The 17763-nt window shown below is 72.2% G+C and overlaps 1 protein-coding gene across 1 annotated transcript in view; it reads left to right on the forward strand.

Annotated features, from left to right (window-relative positions):
* Window positions 1-17763, forward strand: part of LOC142596964 (filamin-C-like) — a gene marked incomplete at its 3' end in the record, with an annotated part of 43271 nt that overhangs the window by 19631 nt on the left and 5877 nt on the right. The window contains 13 exon segments of the mRNA XM_075727407.1: window positions 552-575; window positions 672-915; window positions 4482-4585; window positions 4676-4816; window positions 6683-6811; window positions 6938-7111; window positions 11684-11700; window positions 11702-11719; window positions 11721-11789; window positions 11791-11829; window positions 11831-11849; window positions 15251-15454; window positions 17371-17523. Of these exon segments, the coding sequence (XP_075583522.1) occupies window positions 552-575; window positions 672-915; window positions 4482-4585; window positions 4676-4816; window positions 6683-6811; window positions 6938-7111; window positions 11684-11700; window positions 11702-11719; window positions 11721-11789; window positions 11791-11829; window positions 11831-11849; window positions 15251-15454; window positions 17371-17523 (1335 nt within the window).

Raw genomic sequence — 17763 nt, forward strand, 5'->3', positions numbered from 1 at the left:
CCCACAGCATTCCCGTGCTGCCCCACAGCCTCCCTCCGCTGCCCCACAGCATTCCCGTGCTGCCCCACAGCCTCCCTCTGCTGCCCCACAGCATTCCCGTGCTGCCCCACAGCCTCCCTCCCCCGCCCCACAGACTCCCGTGCTGCCCCACAGCCTCCCTCTGCTGCCCCACAGCATTCCCGTGCTGCCCCACAGATTCCCTCCGCCGCCCCACAGCCCCCCTCCCCCGCCCCACAGCCTCCCTCCCCCGCCCCACAGCATTCCCGTGCTGCCCCACAGCCTCCCTCCGCCGCCCCACAGCCCCCCTCCCCCGCCCCACAGCATTCCCGTGCTGCCCCACAGCCCCCCTCCCCCGCCCCACAGCATTCCCGTGCTGCCCCACAGCCTCCCTCCGCCGCCCCCCAGCCTCCCCCCCCCCCCCGCCCTGCCCCACCCCGTCCCCACGCTGCCCCCCCAGCACCCCCCGCCCTCCCCTCTGCCCCACGGCTGCCCCCCGGCTGCCCCCCAACCTCCCCCTTTCTCACATCCTTTTCCCCCGTCTCTCTTTGCAGTCTCCATTGGGGGCCACGGACTGGGTAAGTGGCGGCGGCGGAGGACTCGGGGGGCTGACTTATGGGGCGGGGGGCTGCTGGCCACCGCCCTACCCACCCCACGGCGTGCCCCCCAACCAGGTGCTTGCTTGGGGCCCACCATCCAAATCGGGGAGGAGACGGTGATCACGGTGGACGCCAAGGCGGCCGGGCAGGGCAAGGTGACCTGCAAGGTGTCGACGCCCGACGGGGCGGAGCTGGACGTGGACGTGGTGGAGAACCACGACGGCACCTTCGACATCTTCTACACCGCGCCCGAGCCGGGCAACTACGCCGTCACCATCCGCTTCGGCGGCGAGCACGTCCCCAACAGCCCCTTCCACGTGCTGGTGGGTGCGGGGGGCTGGGGGGGGGCTGGGGGGGGGGGGCTGGGGTGGAGGGGTGGGGCTGGGGTGTGGGGCTGGGGGGGTGGGGTGGGGCTGGGGTGTGGGGCTGGGGGGGTGGGGTGGGGCTGGGGTGTGGGGCTGGGGTGTGGGGCTGGTGGTGAGACTGGGGTGGTGGTGTGGGGCTGGGGGGGGGGGCTGGGGTGGAGGGGTGGGGCTGGGGTGTGGGGCTGGGGTGTGGGGCTGGTGGTGAGACTGGGGTGGTGGTGTGGGGCTGGGGGGGGGGGCTGGGGTGGAGGGGTGGGGCTGGGGTGTGGGGCTGGGGGGGTGGGGTGGGGCTGGGGGGGAGGTGTGGGGCTGGGGTGTGGGGCTGGGGGGTGGGGTGGGGCTGGGGGGGAGGGGTGGGGCTGGGGTGGTGGTGTGGGGCTGGGGTGTGGGGCTGGGGTGTGGGGCTGGGGTGGAGGTGTGGGGCTGGGGGGTGGGGCTGGTGGTGAGACTGGGGTGGTGGTGTGGGGCTGGGGGGTGGTGTGGGGCTGGGGTGTGGGGCTGGTGGTGAGACTGGGGTGGTGGTGTGGGGCTGGGGGGTGGGGCTGGGGTGGAGGGGTGGGGCTGGGGTGTGGGGCTGGGGGGGGGGGGCTGGGGTGGAGGGGTGGGGCTGGGGTGTGGGGCTGGTGGTGAGACTGGGGTGGTGGTGTGGGGCTGGGGTGTGGGGCTGGGGTGGTGGTGTGGGGCTGGGGTGTGGGGCTGGGGTGTGGGGCTGGGGTGGAGGTGTGGGGCTGGGGGGGAGGTGTGGGGCTGGGGTGTGGGGCTGGTGGTGAGACTGGGGTGGTGGTGTGGGGCTGGGGGGGTGGTGGAGGTGGAGCTGGTGGTGAGACTGGGGTGGTGGTGTGGGGCTGGGGTGTGGGGCTGGGGTGGAGGTGTGGGGCTGGGGGGGAGGTGTGGGGCTGGGGTGGAGGTGTGGGGCTGGGGGGTGGGGCTGGGGGGGTGGTGGAGGTGGAGGTGGTGGTGAGACTGGGGCGGTGGTGTGGGGCTGGGGTGTGGGGCTGGGGTGGAGGTGTGGGGCTGGGGGTGGTGGACGTGGGGCTGGTGGTGAGACTGGGGTGTGGGGCTGGGGGGGAGGTGTGGGGCTGGGGTGGAGGTGTGGGGTGGATGTGGGGCTGGGGTGATGGTGGGGCTGTGGTGGTGGTGAGGCTGGTGTGGATGTGGGGCTGGCAGTGGGGCTGGGGTGGAGGTAGAGGTGGGGCTGGGGTGATGGGCGCTATGGGGCAGAGATTTGGGACCACACTGGGAGCCATGGGGCAGAGATTTGTGCCCACGGCAGGCGCCATGGGGCAGAGAGATGGGCCCACGGTGGGCGCCATGGGGCAGAGATGTGGGGCCATGCTGGGCGCCATGGGGCAGAGAGATGGGCCCACAGTGGGCGCCATGGGGCAGAGATTTGCGCCCACGCTGGGCGCCGTGGGGCAGAGATTTGCGCCCACGCTGGGCGCCATGGGGCAGAGATGTGGGGCCACGCTGGGTGCCATGGGGCAGAGATGTGGGGCCACGCTGGGCGCCATGGGGCAGAGATTTGCGCCCACGCTGGGCGCCATGGGGCAGAGATGTGGGGCCACGCTGGGCGCCATGGGGCAGAGATTTGCGCCCACGCTGGGCGCCATGGGGCAGAGATGGGCCCACGCTGGGTGCCATGGGGCAGAGATGTGGGGCCACGCTGGGTGCCATGGGGCAGATATTTGCGCCCACGCTGGGCGCCGTGGGGCAGAGATTTGCGCCCACGCTGGGCGCCATGGGGCAGAGATGTGGGGCCACGCTGGGCGCCATGGGGCAGAGATTTGCGCCCACGCTGGGCGCCGTGGGGCAGAGATTTGCGCCCACGCTGGGCGCCATGGGGCAGAGATGTGGGGCCACGCTGGGCGCCATGGGGCAGAGATTTGCGCCCACGCTGGGCGCCGTGGGGCAGAGATTTGCGCCCACGCTGGGTGCCATGGGGCAGAGATGTGGGGCCACGCTGGGCGCCATGGGGCAGAGATTTGCGCCCACGCTGGGCGCCATGGGGCAGAGATGTGGGGCCACGCTGGGCGCCATGGGGCAGAGATGTGGGGCCACGCTGGGCGCCATGGGGCAGAGATTTGCGCCCACGCTGGGCGCCGTGGGGCAGAGATTTGCGCCCACGCTGGGCGCCATGGGGCAGAGATGTGGGGCCACGCTGGGCGCCATGGGGCAGAGATTTGCGCCCACGCTGGGCGCCGTGGGGCAGAGATGTGGGGCCACGCTGGGCGCCGTGGGGCAGAGATTTGCGCCCACAGCTGGGTGCCGTGGGGCAGAGATTTGCGCCCACGCTGGGCGCCATGGGGCAGAGATGTGGGGCCACGCTGGGCGCCATGGGGCAGAGATTTGCGCCCACGCTGGGCGCCATGGGGCAGAGATGTGGGGCCACGCTGGGCGCCATGGGGCAGAGATGTGGGGCCACGCTGGGCGCCATGGGGCAGAGATTTGCGCCCACGCTGGGCGCCGTGGGGCAGAGATTTTTGCCCACGCTGGGCGCCATGGGGCAGAGATGTGGGGCCACGCTGGGTGCTATGGGGCAGAGATGTGGGGCCACGCTGGGTGCCATGGGGCAGAGATTTGCGCCCACGCTGGGCGCCATGGGGCAGAGATGTGGGGCCACGCTGGGCGCCGTGGGGCAGAGATTTGCGCCCACGCTGGGTGCCATGGGGCAGAGATGTGGGGCCACGCTGGGTGCCATGGGGCAGAGATTTGCGCCCACGCTGGGCGCCGTGGGGCAGAGATTTGCGCCCACGCTGGGTGCTATGGGGCAGAGATGTGGGGCCACGCTGGGTGCCATGGGGCAGATATTTGCGCCCACGCTGGGCGCCGTGGGGCAGAGATTTGCGCCCACGCTGGGCGCCATGGGGCAGAGATTTGCGCCCACGCTGGGCGCCGTGGGGCAGAGATTTGCGCCCACGCTGGGCGCCGTGGGGCAGAGATGTGGGGCCACGCTGGGCGCCGTGGGGCAGAGATTTGCGCCCACGCTGGGCGCCGTGGGGCAGAGATTTGCGCCCACGCTGGGTGCCATGGGGCAGAGATGTGGGGCCACGCTGGGTGCCATGGGGCAGATATTTGCGCCCACGCTGGGCGCCGTGGGGCAGAGATTTGCGCCCACGCTGGGCGCCGTGGGGCAGAGATGTGGGGCCACGCTGGGCGCCATGGGGCAGAGAGATGGGCCCACGCTGGGCGCTATGGGGCAGAGAGATGGGCCCACAGTGGGCGCCATGGGGCAGAGATTTGCACCCATGCTGGGCGCCGTGGGGCAGAGATTTGCGCCCACGCTGGGCGCCATGGGGCAGAGATTTGCGCCCACGCTGGGCGCCATGGGGCAGAGATGTGGGGCCACGCTGGGCGCCGTGGGGCAGAGATTTGCGCCCACGCTGGGCGCCGTGGGCCAGAGCGTTGACGCCACGCCGGGCGCCCCGCGCCGTGGGGCGGCGCCGTGGGGCGGCGCCGTGGGGCTGGGGCCCATGCCGCTCCTCACCGCCCCCCACCCCTCCCTGCCCCACGGCGCCGCCAGGCCACGGACGAGCCCCCCGCCGCCGCCCGCCGCCGCCGCCGCCGAGACCCTGCGGCCCTTCAACCTGGTCATCCCCTTCGCCGTGCAGAAGGGCGAGATCACCGGTATGGGGCTGGGGGGCCGGGGGCGGGCGGGGGGCGGCTATGGGGCTGCCCCACAGCTGTGGGGCGCCCGGCCTGACCCGCTGGCCCCAGGCGAGGTGCGCACGCCCTCGGGGCAGACGGCGCGCCCCGCCATCACCGACAACAAGGACGGGACGGTGCGGGTGCGCTTCGCCCCCCGCGAGAAGGGGCTGCACGAGATGGACATCCGCTGCGACGGCGACCACATCCCCGGTGCGCGGCGGGCACTGGGAGCACTGGGAGCACTGGGAGGGGGCTGGGGGGGGGCCCTGGGGGGGGGGCTGGGGGGGGGCTGGGGGGGACTGGGAGGGACTGGGGGGCGCTGGGGGGGTGCTGGGGGGCACTGGGAGGCACTGGGAGGCACTGGGGGGGCACTGGGACGTACTGGGAGGGCACTGGGAGGCACTGGGGGGCACTGGGAGGGCACTGGGAGGCACTGGGGGGCACTGGGGGGCACTGGGAGGCACTGGGAGGGCACTGGGAGGGCACTGGGGGGGCACTGGGAGGGCACTGGGACGTACTGGGATGTACTGGGACACACTGGGATGCACTGGGAGGCACTGGGAGGCACTGGGACGTACTGGGAGGCACTGGGATGTACTCGGATGAACTGGGGGGGCACTGGGGGTGCACTGGGAGGGCACTGGGAGGCACTGGGAGGCACTGGGAGGGCACTGGGAGGCACTGGGAGGCACTGGGGGGGCACTGGGAGGCACTGGGAGGGCACTGGGAGGCACTGGGAGGCACTGGGAGGGCACTGGGGGGGCACTGGGAGGGCACTGGGACGTACTGGGATGTACTGGGACACACTGGGATGCACTGGGATGCACTGGGAGGCACTGGGATGCACTGGGATGCACTGGGAGGCACTGGGACGTACTGGGAGGCACTGGGAGGGCACTGGGAGGTACTGGGAGGCACTGGGGGGCACTGGGATGCACTGGGAGGCACTGGGAGGCACTGGGAGGCACTGGGATGCACTGGGAGGCACTGGGACGTACTGGGAGGCACTGGGAGGGCACTGGGAGGCACTGGGACGTACTGGGAGGCACTGGGAGGGCACTGGGATGCACTGGGACGTACTGGGAGGCACTGGGAGGCACTGGGATGTACTGGGACGTACTGGGAGGCACTGGGGGGGCACTGGGACGTACTGGGGGGGCACTGGGACGTATTGGGAGGCACTGGGACGTACTGGGAGGCACTGGGGGGGCACTAGGATGAACTGGGGGGGCACTGGGAGGCACTGGGAGGCACTGGGGGGGCACTGGGAGGCATTGGGATGTACTGGGATGTACTGGGATGCACTGGGAGGCACTGGGGGGGCACTAGGATGAACTGGGAGGCACTGGGAGGGCACTGGGAGGCACTGGGAGGCACTGGGAGGCACTGGGGGGGCACTAGGATGAACTGGGGGGGCACTGGGAGGCACTGGGAGGGCACTGGGATGCACTGGGATGCACTGGGAGGCACTGGGAGGCACTGGGATGCACTGGGAGGCACTGGGATGCACTGGGAGGCGCTGGGAGGCACTGGGATGTACTCGGATGAACTGGGGGGGCACTGGGAGGCACTGGGAGGCGCTGGGAGGCACTGGGAGGCACTGGGGGGGCACTGGGAGGCACTGGGATGCACTGGGAGGCGCTGGGAGGCACTGGGAGGGCACTGGGAGGCACTGGGGGGGCACTGGGAGGCACTGGGATGCACTGGGATGCACTGGGAGGCGCTGGGAGGCACTGGGAGGCGCTGGGAGGCACTGGGATGTACTGGGATGAACTGGGGGGGGCGCTGGGAGGCACTGGGATGTACTGGGATGAACTGGGGGGGCGCTGGGAGGCACTGGGATGTACTGGGATGAACTGGGGGGGCACTGGGAGGGCACTGGGAGGCGCTGGGAGGCACTGGGAGGCACTGGGATGAACTGGGGGGGGCACTGGGATGCACTGGGAGGCACTGGGATGAACTGGGGGGGCACTGGGAGGGCACTGGGAGGGCACTGGGATGTACTGGGAGGCACTGGGAGGCACTGGGATGCACTGGGATGTACTGGGAGGCACTGGGCTCTCCCCTCCCCCCCAGGGAGCCCCCTCCAGTTCTACGTGGACGCCATCAACCCCCGGCACGTCAGCGCCTACGGCCCGGGGCTGAGCCACGGCGTGGCCAACAAGCCCTGCGCCTTCACCATCGTCACCAAGGGCGCCGGCGAGGGTGAGCGCTAGCCACCGTGGCCACCGACCCGGGGGGGGGGGGGGGGGCGTGCCCCGCCGCCACGCCTCGGGGACCCCCGCCCGACGCCCGTCTCCCCCTCCTCGCCCCCCCCCCCCCCCCCCCAAGGTGGGCTATCGCTAGCCGTGGAAGGCCCCTCCAAGGCGGAGATCACTTGCCAGGACAACAAAGATGGCACCTGCGCCGTCTCCTACTTGCCCACCGCCCCCGGCGACTACAACATCATCGTCCGCTTCGACGACAAGCACATCCCCGGTAGCCCCTTCACGGCCAAGATCACCGGTGAGCGCCGGGACCCCCGCCCCGCCCGCCAAGGGGGCTTTTGGGGGTGGCCACCAGGGCTGTGGGGAGCGGCGGGGGGTCGTGGGGGCGACCGTGGGGGCGTGGGTGGCCACCAGGGCTGTGGGGAGAGGTGGGGGGCGTGGGGGCGACCGTGGGGGCGTGGGTGGCCACCAAGGCTGTGGGGAGAGGCGGGGGGCGTGGGGGCGACCGTGGGGTCATGGTCATGGGGGCAACCGTGGGGTCATGGGTGGCCACCGAGGCTGTGGGGAGCGGCGGGGGGCGTGGGGGCGACCGTGGGGGCGTGGGTGGCCACCGAGGCTGTGGGGAGAGGTGGGGGGCGTGGGGGCGACCGTGGGGTCATGGGTGGCCACCAGGGCTGTGGGGAGAGGTGGGGGGCGTGGGGGCAACCATGGGGTGATGGGTGGCCACCAAGGCTGTGGGGAGAGGCGGGGGGCGTGGGGGCGACCGTGGGGTCGTGGGTGGCCACCGAGGCTGTGGGGAGAGGTGGGGGGCGTGGGGGCGACCGTGGGGGCGTGGGTGGCCACCGAGGCTGTGGGGAGAGGTGGGGGGCGTGGGGGCGACCGTGGGGTCGTGGGTGGCCACCGAGGCTGTGGGGAGAGGCAGGGGGCGTGGGGGCGACCGTGGGGGCGTGGGTGGCCACCGAGGCTGTGGGGAGAGGCAGGGGGCGTGGGGGCGACCGTGGGGGCGTGGGTGGCCACCAGGGCTGTGGGGAGAGGCGGGGGGCGTGGGGGCAACCACGGGGTCATGGGTGGCCACCAAGGCTGTGGGGAGAGGCGGGGGGCGTGGGGGCGACCGTGGGGTCGTGGGTGGCCACCAAGGCTGTGGGGAGAGGCGGGGGGCGTGGGGGCGACCGTGGGGTCGTGGTCATGGGGGCAACCGTGGGGTCATGGGTGGCCACCGAGGCTGTGGGGAGAGGCGGGGGGCGTGGGGGCGACCGTGGGGGCGTGGGTGGCCACCGAGGCTGTGGGGAGAGGCGGGGGGCGTGGGGGGCGACCGTGGGGGCGTGGGTGGCCACCAGGGCTGTGGGGAGAGGCGGGGGGCGTGGGGGCGACCGTGGGGGCGTGGGTGGCCACCGAGGCTGTGGGGAGAGGCGGGGGGCGTGGGGGCAACCATGGGGTGATGGGTGGCCACCAAGGCTGTGGGGAGAGGCGGGGGGCGTGGGGGCGACCGTGGGGTCGTGGGTGGCCACCGAGGCTGTGGGGAGAGGTGGGGGGCGTGGGGGCGACCGTGGGGGCGTGGGTGGCCACCGAGGCTGTGGGGAGAGGTGGGGGGCGTGGGGGCGACCGTGGGGGCGTGGGTGGCCACCAGGGCTGTGGGGAGAGGCGGGGGGGCGTGGGGGCGACCGTGGGGGCGTGGGTGGCCACCGAGGCTGTGGGGAGAGGCGGGGGGCGTGGGGGCAACCATGGGGTGATGGGTGGCCACCAAGGCTGTGGGGAGAGGCGGGGGGCGTGGGGGCGACCGTGGGGTCGTGGGTGGCCACCGAGGCTGTGGGGAGAGGTGGGGGGCGTGGGGGCGACCGTGGGGGCGTGGGTGGCCACCGAGGCTGTGGGGAGAGGTGGGGGGCGTGGGGGCGACCGTGGGGGCGTGGGTGGCCACCGAGGCTGTGGGGAGAGGCAGGGGGCGTGGGGGCGACCGTGGGGGCGTGGGTGGCCACCAGGGCTGTGGGGAGAGGCGGGGGGGCGTGGGGGCAACCACGGGGTCATGGGTGGCCACCAAGGCTGTGGGGAGAGGCGGGGGGCGTGGGGGCGACCGTGGGGTCGTGGGTGGCCACCAAGGCTGTGGGGAGAGGCGGGGGGCGTGGGGGCGACCGTGGGGTCGTGGTCATGGGGGCAACCGTGGGGTCATGGGTGGCCACCGAGGCTGTGGGGAGAGGCGGGGGGCGTGGGGGCGACCGTGGGGGCGTGGGTGGCCACCAGGGCTGTGGGGAGAGGCGGGGGGCGTGGGGGCGACCGTGGGGTCGTGGGTGGCCACCAAGGCTGTGGGGAGAGGCGGGGGGCGTGGGGGCAACCGTGGGGTCGTGGGTGGCCACTGAGGCTGTGGGGAGAGGTGGGGGGCGTGGGGGCAACCATGGGGTGATGGGTGGCCACTGAGGCTGTGGGGAGAGGCGGGGGGCGTGGGGGCAACCGTGGGTCCATGGGTGGCCACCGAGGCTGTGGGGAGAAGCGGGGGCGTGGGGGCGACCGTGGGGTCGTGGGTGGCCACCGAGGCTGTGGGGAGCGGCGGGGGGGCGTGGGGGGCGACCGTGGGGTCGTGGGTGGCCACCGAGGCTGTGGGGAGAGGCGGGGGGCGTGGGGGCGACCGTGGGGTCGTGGGTGGCCACCAGGGCTGTGGGGAGTGGCAGGGGGCGTGGGGGCGACCATGGGGTCATGGGTGGCCACCGAGGCTGTGGGAGAGGCGGGGGGGGGGCGTGGGGGCGACCGTGGGGTCGTGGTCATGGGGGCAACCGTGGGGTCATGGGTGGCCACCGAGGCTGTGGGGAGAGGCGGGGGGCGTGGGGGCGACCGTGGGGGTCGTGGGTGGCCACCGAGGCTGTGGGGAGAGGTGGGGGGCCATGGGGGCAACCGTGGGGTCGTGGGTGGCCACCAAGGCTGTGGGGAGAGGCAGGGGGCGTGGGGGCGACCATGGGGTCATGGTCATGGGGGCAACCGTGGGGTCATGGGTGGCCACCAGGGCTGTGGGGAGAGGTGGGGGGCGTGGGGGCGACGTGGGGTCATGGGTGGCCACCAGGGCTGTGGGGAGCGGCGGGGGCGTGGGGGCGACCATGGGGTCCATGGGTGGCCACCGAGGCTGTGGGGAGAGGCAGGGGGCGTGGGGGGCGACCGTGGTGGTCATGGGTGGCCACCGAGGCTGTGGGGAGAGGCGGGGGGGGCGTGGGGGCGACCGTGGGGTCGTGGGTGGCCACCAGGGCTGTGGGGAGAGGTGGGGGGCGTGGGGGCAACCACGGGGTCATGGGTGGCCACCGAGGCTGTGGGGAGAGGCAGGGGGCGTGGGGGCGACCGTGGGGGCGTGGGTGGCCACCGAGGCTGTGGGGAGCGGCGGGGGGCGTGGGGGGCGACCGTGGGGGTCCGTGGGTGGCCACCGAGGCTGTGGGGGAGAGGCGGGGGGCGTGGGGGCGACCATGGGTCATGGTCATGGGGGCAACCGTGGGGTCATGGGTGGCCACCAGGGCTGTGGGGAGTGGCGGGGGGCGTGGGGGCGACCGTGGGGTCATGGGTGGCCACCGAGGCTGTGGGGAGAGGCGGGGGGCGTGGGGGCGACCGTGGGGTCATGGGTGGCCACCGAGGCTGTGGGGAGAGGCAGGGGGGCGTGGGGGCGACCGTGGGGTCGTGGGTGGCCACCAGGGCTGTGGGGAGCGGCGGGGGGCGTGGGGGCGGACCGTGGGTCGTGTGGTGGCCACCAGGGCTGTGGGGGAGCGGCGGGGGGCGTGGGGGCGACCGTGGGGTCGTGGGTGGCCACCGAGGCTGTGGGGAGAGGGCGGGGGGCGTGGGGGCGACCGTGGGGTCGTGGGTGGCCACCAGGGCTGTGGGGAGAGGCGGGGGGGCGTGGGGGCAACCGTGGGGTTTTGGGTGGCCACCGAGGCTGTGGGGAGAGGCGGGGGGCGTGGGGGCGACCGTGGCGTCGTGGGTGGCCACCGAGGCTGTGGGGAGAGGCGGGGGCGTGGGGGCGACCGTGGGGTTATGGGTGGCCACCGAGGCTGTGGGGAGAGGCAGGGGGCGTGGGGGCGACCGTGGGGTCCTGGGTGGCCACCAGGGCTGTGGGGAGAGGCGGGGGGCGTGGGGGCGACCGTGGGGGCCGTGGGTGGCCACCAGGGCTGTGGGGAGAGGCGGGGGGCGTGGGGGCAACCACGGGGTCATGGGTGGCCACCAAGGCTGTGGGGGAGAGGCGGGGGGCGTGGGGGGCGACCGTGGGGTCGTGGGTGGCCACCAAGGCTGTGGGGAGAGGCGGGGGGCGTGGGGGCGACCGTGGGGTCGTGGTCATGGGGGCAACCGTGGGGTCATGGGTGGCCACCGAGGCTGTGGGGAGCAGCGGGGGGCGTGGGGGCGACCGTGGGGTCATGGGTGGCCACCAGGGCTGTGGGGAGCGGCGGGGGGCGTGGGGGCGACCGTTGGGGTCGTGGGTGGCCACCAGGGCTGTGGGGAGAGGTGGGGGGCGTGGGGGGCGACCGTGGGGTCATGGTCATGGGGGCAAACCGTGGGGTCATGAGTGGCCACCAAGGTTGTTGGGAGCTCCGGGGGGCGGCGGCGCAGGCGTGCAGGCGACCACGGGGTCATGGGTGGCCATGGGGGCAACTGCGCGGTCACGGCCATGGGGGCAACTGTGTGGTCAGGGATTGCCATGGGGGCAACTGCGTGGTCACGGCCATGGGGGCAACTGCGTGGTCACGGCCATGTGGGCAACTGCGCGGCCACCAGCACCCCACCACCCGTGGGGACCTCCTGGGCACCCAATCTGGTGGCCCCTGAGGCCCCGTTTCACCCGCTTTGGGGGAAGCCCCCCCCTACCCGCCCGGGGCTAGTAGCCCCACGGGCCCCGCTGATGGCCCCTCCGCAGGGGACGACTCCATGCGGGACGTCCCAGCTCAACGTGGGGCACCTCCACCGACGTCTCGCTGAAGATCACCGAGACCGACCTCAGCCTGCTGACGGCTAGCATCCGGGGCGCCCTCGGGCAACGAGGAGCCCTGCCTGCTCAAGAGGGTTGCCCAACCGCCACATCGGTGAGAGGGGGGGTCGGGGGTGGGGGGCACGGCGACGACGGGGCTTGGGGTGGCCCCGTGGCATTGGGTGCTCAGGGTTTGGTGGCCACGGACAGGGTTGTGTTGCTGGTGGTCAGGGGCTGGTGGGGGTGGCCAGGGGCTGGTGGTGGTGGCCAGGGCTGGAGGTGGTGGCCATGACTGGTGGTGGTGGCCAGGGCTGGTGGAGGTGGCCAGGGGCTGGTGGTGGTGGCCAGGGGCCTGGTGGTGGTGGCCATGACTGGACGTGGTGGCCAGGGGCTGGAGGTGGCCAGGGGCTGGTGGAGGTGGCCAGGGGCTGGTGGTGGTGGCCAGGAGTGGTGGAGGTGGCCAGGGGCTGGAGGTGGTGGCCATGACTGGACGTGGTGGCCAGGGGCTGGAGGTGGCCAGGGGCTGGTGGTGGTGGCCAGGGGCTGGAGGGTGGTGGCCATGACTGGACGTGGTTGGCCAGGGGCTGGAGGTGGCCAGGGGCTGGTGGAGGTGGCCAGGGGCTGGTGGTGGTGGCCAGGGCTTGGTGGTGGTGGCCAGGGGCTGGAGGTGGTGGCCATGACTGGAGGTGGTGGCCATGACTGGTGGTGGGTGGCCAGGGCTGGTGGAGGTGGCCAGGGGCTGGTGGTGGTGGCCAGGGCTGGAGGTGGTGGCCATGACTGGACATGGTGGCCAGGGGCTGGAGGTGGCCAGGGGCTTGGTGGAGGTGGCCAGGGGCTGGTGGTGGTGGCCAGGGCTGGTGGTGGTGGCCAGGGCTGGAGGTGGTGGCCATGACTGGTGGTGGTGGCCAGGAGCTGGTGGAGGTGGCCAGGGGCTGGAGGTGGTGGCCATGACTGGACGTGGTGGCCAGGGGCTGGAGGTGGCCAGGGGCTGGTGGTGGTGGCCAGGGCTGGAGGTGGTGGCCATGACTGGACGTGGTGGCCAGGGGCTGGAGGTGGCCAGGGGCTGGTGGTGGTGGCCAGGGCTGGAGGTGGTGGCCATGACTGGTGGTGGTGGCCAGGGGTGGTGGAGGTGGCCAGGGGCTGGTGGTGGTGGCCAGGAGCTGGTGGCAGTGGCCAGGAGCTGGTGGCGGTGGCCAGGGGCTGGTGGAGGTGGCCAGGGGCTGGTGGTGGTGGCCAGGGCTGGAGGTGGTGGCCATGACTGGTGGTGGTGGCCAGGAGCTGGTGGATGTGGCCAGGGGCTGGTGGTGGTAGCCAGGGTGTGGAGTGGTGGCCAGAGCTGGAGATGGTGGCCAGGGCTAGAGGTGGTGGCCAGGGGCTGGTGGAGATGGCCAGGGGGCTGGTGAAGGTGGCCAGGGGCTGGAGGTGGTGGCCATGACTGGTGGTGGTGGCCAGGGGTGGTGGAGGTGGCCAGGGGCTGGTGGGTGGTGGCAGGAGCTGGTGGCAGTGGCCAGGAGCTGGTGGCGGTGGCCAGGGCTGGTGGAGATGGCCAGGGGCTGGTGGTGGTGGCCAGGGCTGGAGGTGGTGGCCATGGACTGGTGGTGGTGGCCAGGAGCTGGTGGATGTGGCCAGGGGCTGGTGGTGGTAGCCAGGGTGTGGAGTGGTGGCCAGAGCTGGAGATGGTGGCCAAGGCTAGAGGTGGTGGCCAGGGGCTGGTGGAGATGGCCAGGGGGCTGGTGAAGGTGGCCAGGGGCTGGAGGTGGTGGCCACGGGGCTGGCTGAGGTGGCCAGGGGCTGGTGGTGGTGGCCAGAGGCCTGGAGGTGGTGACCAGGGGGCTGGCGAAGGTGGCCAGGGGGCTGGTTGAGGTGGCCAGGGGGCTGGAGGTGGTGGCCAGGGGCCTGGAGATGGTGGCCAGGGGGCTGGTTGATGTGGCCAGGGGCTGGTGGTGGTGGCCAGGGGCCTGGAGGTGGTGGCCAGGGGCCTGGAGGTGGTGGCCAGGGGGCTGGTTGAGGTGGCCAGGGGCTGGTGAAGGTGGCCAGAGGCCTGGAGGTGGTGGCCAGGGGCCTGGAGGTGGTGGCCAGGGGGCTGGTTGAGGTGGCCAGGGGCTGGTGAAGGTGGCCAGAGGCCTGGAGGTGGTGGCCAGGGGCCTGGAGGTGGTTGCCAGGGGGCTGGTTGATGTGGCCAGGGGCTGGTGGTGGTGGCCAGAGGCCTGGAGGTGGTGGCCAGGGGCCTGGAAGGTGGTGGCCAGGGGGCTGGTTGATGTGGCCAGGGGCTTGGTGGTGGTGGCCAGAGGCCTGGAGGTGGTGACCAGGGGGCTGGCGAAGGTGGCCAGGGGGCTGGTTGAGGTGGCCAGGGGGCTGGAGGTGGTGGCCAGGGGCTGGAAGGTGGTGGCCAGGGGCCTGGAGGTGGTGGCCAGGGGGCTGGCCGAAGGTGGCCAGGGGGCTGGTGGTGGTGGCCAGAGGCCTGGAGGTGGTGGCCAGGGGGCCTGGAGGTGGTGGCCAGGGGCTGGTTGAGGTGGCCAGGGGCTGGTGAAGGTGGCCAGAGGCCTGGAGGTGGTGGCCAGGGGCCTGGAGGTGGTGGCCAGGGGGCTGGTTGATGTGGCCAGGGGCTGGTGGTGGTGGCCAGAGGCCTGGAGGTGGTGCCAGGGGCCTGGAGGTGGGTGGCCAGGGGGCTGGTTGATGTGGCCAGGGGCTGGTGGTGGTGGCCAGAGGCCTGGAGGTGGTGGCCAGGGGCCTGGAGGTGGTGGCCAGGGGGCTGGTTGAGGTGGCCAGGGGCTGGTGAAGGTGGCCAGAGGCCTGGAGGTGGTGGCCAGGGGGCTGGCGAAGGTGGCCAGGGGGCTGGTTGATGTGGCCAGGGGCTGGTGGTGGTGGCCAGGGGCCTGGAGGTGGTGGCCAGGGGCCTGGAGGGTGGTGGCCAGGGGGCTGGTTGATGTGGCCAGGGGCTGGTGGTGGTGGCCAGAGGCCTGGAGGTGGTGGCCAGGGGCCTGGATGTGGTGGCCAGGGGGCTGGTTGATGTGGCCAGGGGCTGGTGGTGGGGCCAGGGGGCTGGTTGATGTGGCCAGGGGCTGGTGAAGGTGGCCAGAGGCCTGGAGGTGGTGGCCAGGGGCCTGGAGGTGGTGGCCAGGGGGCTGGTTGATGTGGCCAGGGGCTGGTGGTGGTGGCCAGAGGCCTGGAGGTGGTGGCCAGGGGCCTGGAGGTGGTGGCCAGGGGGCTGGTTGATGTGGCCAGGGGCTGGTGAAGGTGGCCAGAGGCCTGGAGGTGGTGGCCAGAGGCCTGGAGGTGGTGGCCAGGGGCCTGGAGGTGGTGGCCAGGGGGCTGGTTGATGTGGCCAGGGGCTGGTGAAGGTGGCCAGAGGCCTGGAGGTGGTGGCCAGGGGGCCTGGAGGTGGTGGCCAGGGGGCTGGTTGATGTGGCCAGGGGCTGGTGAAGGTGGCCAGAGGCCTGGAGGTGGTGGCCAGGGGCCTGGCAGAGGTGGCCAGGCGCCTGGCGGAGGTGGCTAACGGTGGTCCCCCCGCTGCAGGCATCTCCTTCACGCCCAAGGAGGTGGGCGAGCACGTGGTGAGCGTGAAGAAGAGCGGGCAGCACGTCACCAACAGCCCCTTCAAGATCCTGGTGGGCCAGTCGGAGATCGGCGACGCTAGCCGCGTGAAGGTGTGGGGCAAGGGGCTGGTGGAAGGTCACACCTTCGAGATGGCCGAGTTCATCGTGGACACGCGCAGCGCCGGTGAGCCCACGCGGCCACCGGGCCACTGGGTGGGGGCTGTGGGAGAGGCATTGAAATGGTGGCCGTGGCCAGGGTGGGATGGTGGCCGTGGTCATGGCTGGGATGAGGTGGTGGCTGTGGTCATGGCCATGGCCAGGATGGGATGGTGGCCATGGCTGGGATGAGGTGGTGGCCATGGCCATGGCCAGGATGGGATGGGATGGTGGCCATGGTCATGGTTGGGATGCAATGGTGGCCATGGCCATGGGCAGGATGGGATGGTGGCCGTGGTCATGGCTGGGATGGGGTGGTGGCCATGGCCATAGGCAGGATGGGGTGGTGGCCATGTCTGGGAAGAGGTGGTGGCCATGGCCATGGGCAGGATGGGATGGTGGCCATGGTCATGGCTGGGATGCAATGGTGGCCATGGCCATGGGCAGGATGGGGTGGTGGCCATGGCTGGGATGAAATGGTGGCCGTGGTCATGGCCAGGATGGGATGGTGACCGTGGTCATGGTTGGGATGCAACGGTGGCCATGGCTGTGGCCATGGGCAAGATGGGATGGTGGCCATGGCCGGGATGAAATGGTGGCCATGGCCATGGGCAGGATGGGATGGTGGCCATGGTCATGGCTGGGATGAAATGGTGCCATGGCTGGGATGGGATGGTGATCATGCCTGGGATGGGATGGTGGCCGTGGCCATGGCCATGGCCAGGATGGGATCATGGCCATAGTGTGACGGTGGCCAGGATGGGATGGGTTGGTGGCCATGGTCATGGGCAAGATGAGGTGGTGGCCATGGCTGGGATGGGTTGGTGGCCATGGTCATGGCTGGGATGGGATGGTGGCCATGGCCATGGGCAGGATGAGGTGGTGGCCATGGCTGGGATGGGTTGGTGGCCATGGTCATGGCTGGGATGGGTTGGTGCCCATGGCCATGGCTGGGATGGGTTGGTGGCCATGGCTGTGGCTGGGATGGGATGGGATGGTGGCCATGGCTGGGATGGGTTGGTGGCCATGGCTGTGGCTGGGATGGGTTGGTGCCCATGGCCATGGCTGGTATGGGTTGGTGGCCATGGTCATGGCTGGGATGGGGTGGTGGCCATGGCCATGGGCAGGATGGGATGGTGGCCATGGCTGAGATGAGGTGGTGGCCATGGCTGGGATGGGTTGGTGGCCATGGCCATGGCTGGGATGGGATGGGATGGTGGCCATGGCTGGGATGAGGTGGTGGCCATGGCTGGGATGGGTTGGTGGCCATGGCTGGGATGGGTTGGTGCCCATGGCCATGGCTGGGCTGGGTTGGTGCCCATGGCCATGGCTGGGATGGGTTGGTGGCCAGGCTGGGATGGGTTGGTGGCCATGGCTGGGATGGGTTGGTGCCCATGGCCATGGCTGGGATGGGATGGGATGGTGGCCATGGCTGGCATGGGTTGGTGGCCATGGCTGGGATGGGTTGGTGGCCATGGTCATGGCTGGGATGGTTGGTGGCCATGGCCATGGCTGGGATGGGATGGTGGCCATGGCTAGCATGGGATGGTGGCCATGGCTGGGATGGGATGGTGGCCATGGCCATGGCTGGGATGGGTTGGTGCCCATGGCCATGGCTGGGATGGGTTGGTGGCCAGGCTGGGATGGGATGGTGCCCATGGCCATGGCTGGGATGGGTTGGTGGCCAGGCTGGAATGGGATGGTGGCCATGGCTGGGATGAGGTGGTGGCCATGGCTGGGATGGGGTTGGTGGCCATGGCTGGGATGGGTTGGTGCCCATGGCCATGGCTGGGATGGGTTGGTGCCCATGGCCATGGCTGGGATGGGTTGGTGGCCAGGCTGGGATGGGTTGGTGCCCATGGCCATGGCTGGGATGGGTTGGTGGCCAGGCTGGGGCCAGCAGCCGCGGGCCAGCTCCGAGCGCGCCCCCGCGCGGGTCCGCAGGCTACGGCGGGCTGGGCCTGTCCATCGAGGGGCCCAGCAAGGTGGACATCAACTGCGAGGACGTGGAGGACGGCACCTGCAAGGTCACCTACTGCCCCACCGAGCCCGGCAACTACATCATCAACGTCAAATTCGCCGACAAGCACGTGCCAGGTGGGCCTGGGTGCCCTGGGTGGCCACTGGGTGGCCCTGGGTGGCCCTGGGTGGTCCCTGAGTGGCCCCTGGGTATCTGGGTGGCCCTGGGTGGCCCCTGGGTAGCCCCTGGTAGCCCCTGGGTAACCCCTGGGTGGCCCCTGGGTGGCCCTGGGTGGCCCCTGCGTAGCCCCTGGGTAACCCCTGGGTATCCCCTGGGTGGCCCTGGGTGGCCCCTGCATAGCCCCTGGGTAACCCCTG

This window comes from Pelecanus crispus, unplaced genomic scaffold (genome assembly GCF_030463565.1).
Source record: "Pelecanus crispus isolate bPelCri1 unplaced genomic scaffold, bPelCri1.pri SCAFFOLD_266, whole genome shotgun sequence".
Classification (NCBI taxonomy): Eukaryota; Metazoa; Chordata; class Aves; order Pelecaniformes; family Pelecanidae; genus Pelecanus; species Pelecanus crispus.